Source organism: Antechinus flavipes, chromosome 1 (genome assembly GCF_016432865.1).
Source record: "Antechinus flavipes isolate AdamAnt ecotype Samford, QLD, Australia chromosome 1, AdamAnt_v2, whole genome shotgun sequence".
Taxonomy (NCBI): domain Eukaryota; kingdom Metazoa; phylum Chordata; class Mammalia; order Dasyuromorphia; family Dasyuridae; genus Antechinus; species Antechinus flavipes.
The window spans coordinates 234,063,406-234,076,089 of NC_067398.1; the positions used below are offsets into that span (position 1 = coordinate 234,063,406).

Here is a 12,684-nt window from a genome sequence, read left to right on the forward strand (position 1 = left end):
GCAGAGCCAATATTGAAGCTAAATCCCTAACAGCAGTCTGCTCAGCTACTCTGCTACTCTACACTCTACTCTGAACCATGCAAACAAACTTCTTTTAGAGAATCATAGCTCTAAAACTGGAAGTAACCTCAAGGACTATCCAGTCCAATACTTTCATTTAAAGATAATTAAACTAAGAACCAGGGATATTAAATGGCTTGCCTAATGTCACAGCAAATGTGAGGGATAGAATTTGGGCCTATGTCCTCTAAATCCAGAGCTAGTACACAATGTACAGTTTTGCCTGTGATATCATTTGATAATTTAAGTACTTGTCACACGCATATCATCATTATTAATACATTATAGCCTTCTTACATGTGTCATTTTCCTCCTCATTATTCTTTAGTTGTCTATAATATCTTACAATATAATATAATTATAATTATAATTATAATATGACACTTGGGATTGTCATAGCCAAACTATGACAGCTTTTCAGATCAAGATATAGTTGTGATTTTTTTTTGGTTCCAAAATGGTGATTTTCCATGCTTCATAGCTAGAAAACTTGTCCAAGAGAATATTGTTACTAAAAAGATGGATCTTTGGAATAGGGTGCAGCCTGGGATCATTGGAAGAACTAAGCCAGATTTCTAGGTTATAAAAACATTAAAATCCTGACTAGATGGTTTCCCTAGTTAGTACTAATTATCAAAGCACTCTTCTTCCCCTTCCATATCTCCAAATAAGAAATCATATGCCAGATATAGTCTTTACATTCTCAGTAGAGATGTATAATCAGCTTATGGCCCATGTTGGTCCTATTGCAAAGTCTTCATGGCCTAAAAAATTAGTAAACTGAATAAACAGATATGGTTACTTCTGATATTCACATAATTACTTAAAGGAGGACCAATGCTGGTGAAACTCAAATCCCCTAGTGTGGAAGAAAGCTGAAGCATCTTCCCAGTATGTGGTATATAAGGAACCCACTAACAAAGAAGTAGGAATCAGAAAGTAAATGACAAAGGAATATAAGGGGAAAAAAGGCTGAAAGACCAAAGATTTCAAGAGGAAAAAACTTTGGAGCACAATCAGATAAATCATCAGAAGAATGAATACTAAACCATCAAATAGATTATAAAAATTTTAAATCTTTCTTAATGAATATTAGAAGACCAAAAAAAGTGGGACCAGTGCTTAGTGAAACAGAGTCCTAGGAAATCCCAAAAGAACATAGAATGATAATAAGAAAATCTAGAATGTTGATTCAAAAGAGAAATCATCTCTATAACAGACTGAATTTAAAAAAAAAGAAAAATGATAGAATGTATTGCTCTCAGAGCAAAAAATTAAAAATAATGTATAGATTAGGAAAAAAAAAAAATCTAAGGTCTCACTTTCCAAAAAAGGCAAGGAAAAGGAAATTCTGCAGAAAAGAAGCAAAGTCAGGCACAATGGAGAATTTACAGAGAAGATTTAAGCTTGATAAGAAGAAGAGATATTTCATAAAAACTAGAGCTTTCCAGAAATGAAATGGACTGCCCTCCCTTATTGCCTTTGTCTTCAGACAAAGTTTGGATGACCATTTGTTGGGTATATGAAAGAAACAAATTCAGTGTGAACCAGATGGCCTCTTAAATTCCAAATCTGAGAGGCTGTGATTCTAGTGTAGAGTTCAGTTTAATTGTATCACTTACTTTGCTTGGATTTATCCTTCATTTTATTTTGCCTAACCATTAAGTCTAATTTTTTTGTCTTAACAATCATGTTTGCATTGAAGATAATTTTAATATAAAAGTTTATGTACATTAGTTATTTTATGTTCTCAAATTTCACACCACTTCTAGAATAATGAAATGTCAAATTATATATTTCATTATTAAAATTATGATAATATTATGTTCATAGGGTGTATTTGATCATCGAATGAAATGTTGGCAGAAATGGGATGATGCTCAAATTACTTTGCAGAAAAAACGTGAGGCTGAAGCAAAAATGATGCTTGCCAACAAACCAGATAAAATACAGCAGGCTAAAAATGAAATCAGAGAGGTAATTGATGTCAGTTGTTTTATCTGTTCACATTGTTAGATCTAAGTTATTCATAATTCATTCATTAAAGCATATTTTTCATATGTTTAATTTCTGAACCATTCAGCACTTCAGCTATTTCCACATGTTTCTAGATTTTTTTAGATTTACTTTAGTAAAATACATAGTTGGTCTGAAGTAACAAGAATCTCAGGGCTTTTAGTTTTTGCTTAGTGAGAATAGAGTCAAAATGACAGACAGATATTGGACGGAAATTTTAAAATTCTCCTTTGTTACCATATATTATTTGTAGTTTAATTTAAATGTTTAAATATGTGTGTTTAAAAAGGAGTAATTGTTGTCCTATGTCTTGTTGTCTTTTGCAACATTCTTCCCACATATATATAATATATATATTATATAGAGAGAGACTAAGAGAGAGAAAGTATATATAGTATTTTAGTAAATTTATGGAGATTTGTTATAATATATACGCTTTTTTTGCCATGCTTCAATAAGGAAATTGAAGAGGTAGGACAAACTTTATATTTTTGAAAATAAATACAAATGCTCTTTAAAGAGTATGTGCAAGTGTTGTTATATAAAGGGGAATCATCATTTGCATACTTAAATTTTCAGTTGTTTTAATTTTGGCTGCTTCATTGGTCACTAATCACAACTTATTTTGTCATTGCTACACTTGATCTATTTACCCATAAACTTTGACATGATTACTAGAGAATTTGTTCTTTTCTGAATGTAATTCTGCTGATGATTTTTACCTTTTTCAGTCAAATATTTAAATAATTCTGTGTAGTTTTTTTATTTAAAATGTTTTCATGGATATGTTTATAACTTTTTCATTTAAATGAAAATTCCTTTAAAGTATTCATAGATATCATTTAATGTTTTAAAAAAGTAATAGAGAAGAATAATATTAGTGTAACACCAGTTTTTTATCTGAGATTTCACACTTTATTTATACAGATTATTTTTGTGTGAATGCTAGGGCATTCCAGTGCTAAGTTAGTCTTTATTGTGGAAGTAAAATATTAATAAACTTTTTTAAATGGGGTATTTTTGAGTAAAGAAGGTTAATTCCACTTTAAAAGTATATATAAAAGGGGCAGCTAGTTGGTGTAGTGGATAAGTACTAGCCCTGAAATCAGGAGACCCTGAGTTCAAATGTGACTTCAAACACTTAACACTTCCTAGTTGTATGACCCTGGGCAAGTCACTTAACCCCAATTGCCTCAAGGGGAAAAAAAGCACATATAAGTTACAAGTTTGTGGTATCAAGAATTACAATTTTGAGCTTCCGTGAAGTACTATATATTATGTTGAAGCATAATTTATTAGGTAAGCTAACCATTATAGATTTAAAGCTAACTTCTTAATTAGTTGGGGATAAAATGTAATTGTGTGTGTATGTATATGTGTGTGTGTGTGTGTATTTTTTTTTATCAGTGGGAAGCCAAAGTTCAGCAAGGAGAGCGAGACTTTGAACAAATCTCCAAAACTATTAGAAAGGAAGTTGGAAGATTTGAGGCATGTATAATAGTTTTTTACTTCTCATGAGAATAAAATAAGATTTTATTTCAATTTTATTTTAAATAATTTATTTTTTCAATTATGAGACATTTTATTTTATTTCATTTAATAGAAGGAACGAGTGAAAGACTTTAAAACTGTTATTATCAAGTACTTGGAATCATTAGTACAAACGCAACAACAGGTAAGCTAGATTCAATGATTTTAAAATATAAAATTTGCTTTCTGCATAATTTTTAAAAAGTTTTATTGTTGCCTTTTAAAGTACCACTATCAATACTCATCTCTACCCCCAAACATAGAGTCTTTCCTTATAATAAGAAAAAACAATTAAATAAAACAAAACTCACAGTCATATCAATATTATATGCAAAATTTTCTACCTCTCTTGATCAACCTCTAGTTGATCTTCACATTTAATCTTAATTCCATTATCTTTTAGTGTTATCTTTTTTGTTAGATTATTGTGGTCTTTGTATACATTATTCACTTAATTTTTCTTGCCCTAATTTCATATATATTTTTAATATTTCTCAAATCCTCATATTGCTCATTTTTCATGGTGTCATAATCTCCATTATATTTCTATTATTTGTTCAACTATTCCCCAATTCAAGGACACCCACTTTAACAGATTTTTGTTTTTGGTATAGCAAAAGTGCTGTTATGAATATTTTGGTAAATATATGGTATTTTTCTTTCTTGTCATTTGATTTTTCTTATTTTAAGAAGTGATAATTAAATTAAATTTGTGTTTTCATTTCTCATAGGGGATATTTCTGAAAATAAAATGCTAGTTTTGAGGTAATAGTTGTTTTTATAGCAAGAAACAAAATAATTTGCATTATTTCTACTGTGAATATTTTTAATTTGCCTAGAAATTCAAATAATTTTGTATAGCACTGTATAGAAGTTCATGACTTTCAGAAATAGAGAAGTGATAATCCTCATCAAAGGATTACAGAATATCACAATTTGAGGACATTGTGTACTGCATTGTAACCAGAGTAGAGTAACTAAGATAGTAAAGGACTTTGGGTCCATGATGTATGAGAATTAATTGAAAGACCTGGCCAGGTTTACCTTGGAAATGAGAGGATTCAGGAAAGACATGATAGCTGTCTTCAAGTATTTAAAGTGATATCATATCGAGGAGGGATTAAATTGGTTCTGTTTTTCTGCCCAGAGAACCAAACCAAGAACAGAAGAGTAGAAGTAAAGTCACAAAGTCACTTTAGCCTTGATGTTAGAAAACCTTCCTAATTATTAGAATTACCCAACAGAGGAATGAGCTGTCTTTAAAGGTGTTGAGTCTCTCTTTCTTGGGAGTCATCAAGCAAACTATTTGTTAGGCATGTTATAATGGGGATTCCTTTCATGTGTATATTGGGCCATATGGCCTGAGAGGTTCTTTCTAACTTTCAGATTTTGTGGTACTGGGCTTGAGCAAATGAAAACCTTAGACTTTTCATTTTTACTGTTTGACTAAAACCTTAAGAAATATTTTTTAATTAAAAACTGCATTTACTAATATATTTTATTTTCATATGCCTTCATTTTATCTTCCATCTCTCAAAGAGCCATCCTTTATATAAAAGTATAAAACAGAGAATAAAAAGAATGTTCAACAAAAGTAACCAGTATAAACAATTTTCATATTATAGAGAGGATTCTATACTCCTAATCCCTACTATAGTCCACAACCTATTGCAAAAAAAAGAGAAGAAAATGCATAGTTATATTTCTTCTTTGGAAGCTGGTTTTGACAGTATATTTTTGTAGCAGTCAATTTTAGTTTTTTTCTTATTCTCTTTTACATAATTTTTGTATATTGTTTCTCTGATTCTGCTTACTTTACTTTGCATCAGATCACATAAGTCTTTCTATACTTCTCTGTATTCATCATGTTCATCATTTGTTAGAGCACAGTAATATTCTATATCATTCATGCACCACTATTTATTTTAGACATTCCCTAATTGATGGGCATTCATTTTGCCTCTAGGTCGCTACCACAAATGTAATATGAATACTTTGTCAGGACCTATATATGTGTTATAGTGGAATCTTTGGGTTATGAAATGTTAAAAAGATCAGTAAAATGAATCCATAAAAGCTCCAACAATAAATGAATTCTGTATCTTTTAACAATCACAAAACAAAAAGTGAATAAAATATCATATTTGGATGACCTAAGTAGAAAGTAATGTAATTCTAATTGAAAAATTTCTGTATAAAATATAAGCTTTTAAAATTAGTGGATGATTTTAAAGCAAATATTTAGAGTACAAAGTTTTTTATACAAACCACGCATTTTAAATTTGTTCCTTTTTAATATTATTTAAGAAATTATTACCAAGAATCAGGATAAAAATTATGAAAGAAGTTCTGCTGTGATGGAAAGAGTACTACACACAACATACCAACATTTTCTATAGAGGCTTAACAAATTAAAACAGTAGTCATAATGAGGAAACAAAAAGAACCTGAAATTTATCAGAATCATCCAACATGATTTCCTTCCCAACCAGAGATTTGTCAACCAAAGATACCACTAGTTTAATAAATTCATTTTCAAAATCTTACCAGATAGGATGGTGAAAGATCTTTAAAAGTAAAAACAATAAAAATCATAAAAACATAAAAATCATAAAAACAATGAAAAGTCATTGTGGGTGAGAAGGAGAATGAATTCACAGAAAACTTGGCAGAAGATCCAATTAAGCTACCTGATCTTAAGATTTAAGGAGGACAACAACAGATGAAAAACTGTAATAACTTGCTAACATTCCTGTAATTTTTTTCCATCAATGACAAGAGAGCCATCACATTTGAATTTCAAATGAGATACATGAGGAAGTAGAAGTGGCATAAAGTGAATGAAGGTTTTAAAAAAAGCACTTGGATCAGACTAAGCATACATGGAAGAATTGACAGAATTTAGTGGAAAATGAGGATTTGATTCTCAAGATCTCTGAAAGAGATGAAGATACTCAAAATTGGAAAAAATACCGATTTTCTTACTATTAGGGAAAAAAGACAATGGAGAGTTTATCAGTAACCACTTTCCCATATGTCTGATTATTTATTCTTATAAATTTTTTATTAATACATTTTGTTTTATTATAAAATCTCTTCCCAATAAGCAGTCATCCCTATGGCATACTTTCCTATAAATATAATTAAGCAAAAACAATCTGTTAATAGTCATTATAACTAATAGCAAGTGACATTTTACACTCATGGTTTGTCACATTAACAAAAAGGAAGACTCTGAAAGCAAAACTAGTCAATGGATTTCACCTGAATTCTATTGTCTTTTAGTGAGTATAATTTTAATATATATTATATGATATATAATAATATAATAAAAATAAATGTAATAAGCCTTTCCATGTGTCTCTGAATTCTTATTTTTAAATGCTTTTGGTATGATCATTACATTTACATAACATAGTTTTTTCATCTATATACCAGCTGTTGAACCCAATTTGTTTTTGGCATTTTCATGTACAAATAGTACTGCTGTGAATATATACATGTGTGACTGACTTGACATTTTTTTAATCAGCCTTATCAGTTTCATGGGTATAGATAGGCTGATAATCTTCAAAGACCATATCATTCAGACCATCTAGTCCACCTTGTATCTGTAGTCCCTTCTATTATTATATGATCTACAAGTTGACATTTTGTTTCTAATTGAAGACTGTTAGGTTTTCCAAATGTCTCACAAAAGATTCCTTTCTGCTTTTGGATACTTACGAAGTTTTTGCTTGCTTCATGCCTGAATTTGCTACTTTGCAATTGCTATTCTACTTGTAAATCTTTTCTCCATGTCAAGGATGACAATTTTTTTTCTTCTTTTTGACAACCTCTTCAATAACTGAAATCAGATGTCTTATTTCCCTCCCCAAGTTCTCAGACTAATGATCCTAGATTCTTTAGCTGATACTAATATGGCAAGAATTTTGAGGCCCCTCACTGTTCTAATTGCTTTCCTTATCTTGAACTCAGACTTAACAGTGCTCTTCTTAAACTGTGATGGCATAATTGAACACATTATTCTTCATATAGTCTGACCAGGGTAAAATACAATGATGATTCATATATTGGAAAAGTGCATAGAATTCATTGTTCCACTGTCCTCATTGATTGGTTACAGAACTTTGGTTTGGGTACAGGGAAATCATATGTAGTACAACAAAAGATCATTTTAAAGCATCCTTGTGACAATTTTAAGATCATGTAAAATTGCTTGATGCCAGAATGGAGGAATTTTGTTTGATCTTCTGATAATTACTATCAAGAGAAGTATATAACAAGATTTGTATTTGCCAGAAGTTGTGCCACTATCACAAAGAATGAAAATCCCTCACAAATATTTATATGTCGGTGCACTTAATAATATTCTGGGCCTGGAGTCAGGAAAACTTGAGTTCAAATTTAGCCTGAGGCATTTATTAACTGTGACACTAGATGAGCCTTCTCAACCATAAAATGGAAATGATAATAGCACATATTCCATAGGATTATGTGATAATCAAAGATAATTTATAAAAGCATTTAGCATAATATCTGGCACATAGTAAGTTGTTCCATAAATGATTATTCCCTTTATTCACTTTTCCTGATTGCCTCCAAACTTTGTCAAATCTTCTCAGTGAGATGCAGTCATTATTCACACTACTAAAACCAAATGAGTAAAAGTCTTCCAAACCATGATAGTTGTGGTTCTTAGTTTGTTGGTACCCATACATTGAATGGATATTGCAGATTTTTTAAAAAATGAATTGGAGGAAAAAAGTGGGCTGAATTAGATTTGGGAAATTGAGTAGAATTATCATGACCCCTCTAACTGAAAGAAGAGTACATCATAAAACAATCTTTTCTATATTGCTACAAAGCTAGAAAGATCAGCTTTCAAAGAATCTAAAAAAAAGGCTGCCCAAAATGCAATAGTCCATATGAATTGACTATGTAGCATTACCAGAGATGAACTACATGTAGAAGTGACATACTACATATCATTAAAGAGATCTTTAACCAGAAAAAGAGTTGAGCTAGATATGTAGTTAAAAAAAAGTGAACAAAGACACTATTTGATGCAGTAGTATATCTGTAAGGTTAAGAGACCTAAAGGATGGCCTTTAGCAAGTTGGAGAGATACCCTAGTGGAAGATTTATGGGATGACATCAACCAAAGTCACACAAGATAAAAAGTTAGGAATGATTGTAGTTTACTCTATTGGAAAATATATTCAAATTGATGATTTACATTTTGATAATAAATGTATTAATTTTGCTTAATATTCAGCTGACCAAAAATTCATTAAAATGATAAAAAAAATTGATTAATTTGATGTAAATCAAATTGTAAAACTTCAGTTTTACAAATGTAAAAATTCAGTTGTAAAACTGAATTTACATTAGTTCTTTTTAGTATTTTAGGCTACTTTTAACTAACTAGTACATGTGTATGCCTATGGAAAATAACACTCATTTCCTTTTGTTTTTATCTGTACAGCTGATAAAGTACTGGGAGGCATTCCTACCTGAAGCCAAAGCCATTGCCTAGCAAGGTGACTTCAAATCAGAAGATTCTCTGGATGTTTTTTCTCAGTTATGCTAAATTCCACAATGAAATCACTTTGAAATCATCTAAATAAACCACTATATATTTTATGAATTAACATGTGGCTTTTTTTATATACTCTGACATTTTGTTAACAAGCTGCATGTCCTGACCCTCTTTGAATCAAGTGGACTGTGGCATGACATTCTGCAGTACTTTGCTGAATTGAACACTATTGTGTCTTAATACTTGCACTAAAAAGTGCACTGCAAGGCCAGAAAGTTTTACAATATTTTTTCTTTACAATGTGTTCTGTTATTACTACTACTGTTATCTGACCTCTTTAAATCAAATTATAATTGCGTTAATTAATGTTCACTTATACATTCCTGTACAGAATCATGATTTTTGTGATTACAATAATAAAAGGTTATACCTTGTGAAATACTAGTTTACACAGATGTTTTTTTGAGCATGGTGATAAATATATAAGGACTTTTAAAATGTTTTTAGTGATACCTATTTTTCTAGAAAAATCTAGTTTCCAGTATAATTTCTATTTTTATTTGTATAAAAATTGAAATATGTTTCTGAAAAAAATTAATCTGATTTATTTATCAAAAGTCATTTAGCTGCATGGTAAGATGGAAAAGGTTTAGGTCAGAGGATCTGGGTTCAAATCCTGGTTCTGCCATTTACTACCTATGTGTGATCTTGAGCAAATCCCTTAATTTTTTTAAAGCCTCAATTTCCTCCTCTATAAGATTAGATGATCTCCAGAGTCCCAGCTCTAAATCTATAATTCTGTGACCAAAAGAATACTTCATTTTTCAAACATAACCAAAGACTGTCCATACTATAGTAGGTAAAGAATAGAGAAGATATGGGTGGGGGTTTTATTATCCTTATGTAATTTAAAAAATGTAATTTGTCCAAGAAAAAATTATGTACTTTTACTTCTAAATTTTAGGTATTTATCATATATTCCATTATTGCTCTGATTATCCCAAACTTATAAGTACTAAAATTTCACATGTTATAAAATTTGACATATTTTATAATTCTATATATGCACACATATGTTTATAATTTTACATATGTGCATACACCTTAAATGTCATAACTTTTTTTTCAGGACTAGGTTTGACAGTTGATGGTATATGTTGTTAAAGAAAGATGCAAAGTGACTGAGAACCAAATATGAACTTAGACAAAATTATGTATTAAGAGAAATTTCTATGCAGAGACTCTACCTTGTTTAACAGTCTAAATTCGTTGAAGTATTAACTGATATGAATTATTGTTAGATATGTTCCCTTTCCATGCTCTCTTTTAAAAGGAAGTCCTGCATATAGAATCTATAATACGTTTTCCTGCGTCTCTTCACTATATTGTTTCTGAAAAAAAAAAAGATTAAACAACAGAGTTGATTTTACTACTTCTGAACAATTCTGACTCCTGAAACAAAGCTCATAGTATGCAGTGAATCATTCCAGTGAAATATTCTAAGTGGCAAGCATGCGTAAAAGCATTCAAGGAAATAAAAATGCAACTAATAATTGTTGCTCTTTCCTATCCTCTTTCTCCAGGGTTAATTCTTTTATGTCCTGAATAGGGTTCATTTGGCAGAGAGAATGATAGTTGCAAAAGAATAGAGAAGATTGATGTCCCATACTTCTGATTCTTTTTTTTCCCATCCCTCTTTAAGATTTCAGCTCATTTTTTCCTTAAAAAAAAAATAAAATTCTATCCCTGGAATGAAATGACTTTTTAATTACCTTTTGTTTTTTAATTTTAATAATACCATTTTATTTTTAAAATACATGCAAAGATGGTTTTCAGTATTCACCTTTGTAAAACCTCATGTTCCAAATTTTCCTCCCTTTTTCTCCTCCAGACAGCAAGGAGTTCAATATAGCTTAAGCATGTTTAATTCTTCTACACATATTTCCTCATTTACCATGCTGCACAAGAAAAATCAGATCACAAAGGGGAAAAAATGAGGGGAAAAAAAGCAAATAACAAAAAGGTGAAAATACTATGTTGTGATCCACATTCGGTCCCCATAGTTTTCTTTCTGGATTGAGATGGCTCTCTCCATCACAAGTCTATTGGAACTGCCCTGAATCATCTCATTGTTGAAAAGAACCAAATCTATCACAATTAATCATCACATAATCACATAACCATCACTTAATAATCACATAATCTTGCTGTGTTCTCTTGATTTTACTCACTTCACTCAGCATCATTTCATGTAAGTCTCTCCAGGCCTTTCTGAAATCATTTCTTAAAGAACAATAGTATTTCTTTACATTCATATAGCATAACTTATTCAGCCATTCCCCAACTAACAAACATTCACTCAGTTTCCATGGAATTCTTTGCCACTACAAAAGGCTGCTACAAACATTTTTACACATATGAGTCCTTTTCCTTTTTTTATGATCTTTTTGGGATACAGACCCAGTAGAGAAGAAACACTGCTGGATCAAAGGGTGTATACAGTGTGATAGTTGCAAATTGCTCTCCAGAATGATTGGATCAGTTTATAACTCTATCAACAATATATTAGTGTTCCAGTTTTCACACATCCCCTCCCAACATTTATCACCATTTTTTCCTGTTATCTAAGCTAATCTGAGAAGTATGTAGTGGTACATTAGAATTGCCTATTTTTCAATGAGATAAGACTTATACATTAGAATCCCAGAACTGTGGTGTACTTTGTAGAGGGCTCAAACTATTGAGTCGATGCACTGAGGTCAGGATTGCCGAGCACTTGAGGCTAACTACCGATTGGACAGTACTCTATGGGTATATGCTTGGAAAATGCTCCTTCCCACTATCCTGTGCTGGCTCAATGATTGGTATATACAGAGGATTGTAGGAGGGAGTAGCGGGTGGAGTAAGACTAGCCAGGGTCACTTTTGTGGAAATGAGGGAGAAGGCGGTGGCAGAGATTCTGCTTCCATCCTGTTCAATTCTGCGTCTAAAGACCAAGAATAAAGACTAAGGACTTTTGCTTATCCTGACTCCAGCGGATTCTGGGGTGTCCTGGGTGCTAGCGCGGTGGTCACAGAACCTGACAACCTGTTGTAAGAAAACTCAAGTTTTAGTTTTCAAGTAGTCACATAGTGAGAATAAGCAGTATAACAGATCAGATTACAATAGATTCATCTTTAAAAACAATCCCCCCAAAAAAAGCTTTCATTTGTAACATTATAGCCAAAGAGTAAGAGTAATTCACATTGTATTATATAAAATCAAATCCGATTTTCTACCTTTCAATAATATTTAATAAATTATTGGAAACTATTGGTTATTAAGAGAAGAAATCAAAAAGCACTTTCACATTTATCATTTCATTTTAACTAAATGAATTTCAACCACTTTCACAAATTTTTTGTTCACAAAAAGGGTTTTATATGTATTTAAAATTAAAAATGGGTTAGATACATTTTAACAATTGAGATGATATGCCCCAAAATTATTTATGTCCAAACATTTGAAACCATAATGCCTCATATTTCAAATTTAAT

General features: G+C 30.9%; 1 protein-coding gene across 1 annotated transcript in view; it reads left to right on the forward strand.

The window, feature by feature from the left end:
* Nucleotides 1–9,587, forward strand: part of SNX2 (sorting nexin 2) — a 58,819-nt gene extending 49,232 nt beyond the window's left edge. Inside the window, exons 12-15 of the mRNA XM_051997947.1 lie at nt 1,894–2,037; nt 3,484–3,564; nt 3,680–3,751; nt 9,095–9,587. Coding sequence (XP_051853907.1) covers nt 1,894–2,037; nt 3,484–3,564; nt 3,680–3,751; nt 9,095–9,145 — 348 coding nt within the window. The 3' untranslated portion in view covers nt 9,146–9,587. The remainder of the gene's footprint in view (nt 1–1,893; nt 2,038–3,483; nt 3,565–3,679; nt 3,752–9,094) is intronic.
* The last annotated feature ends 3,097 nt before the right edge of the window (nt 9,588–12,684 follow it).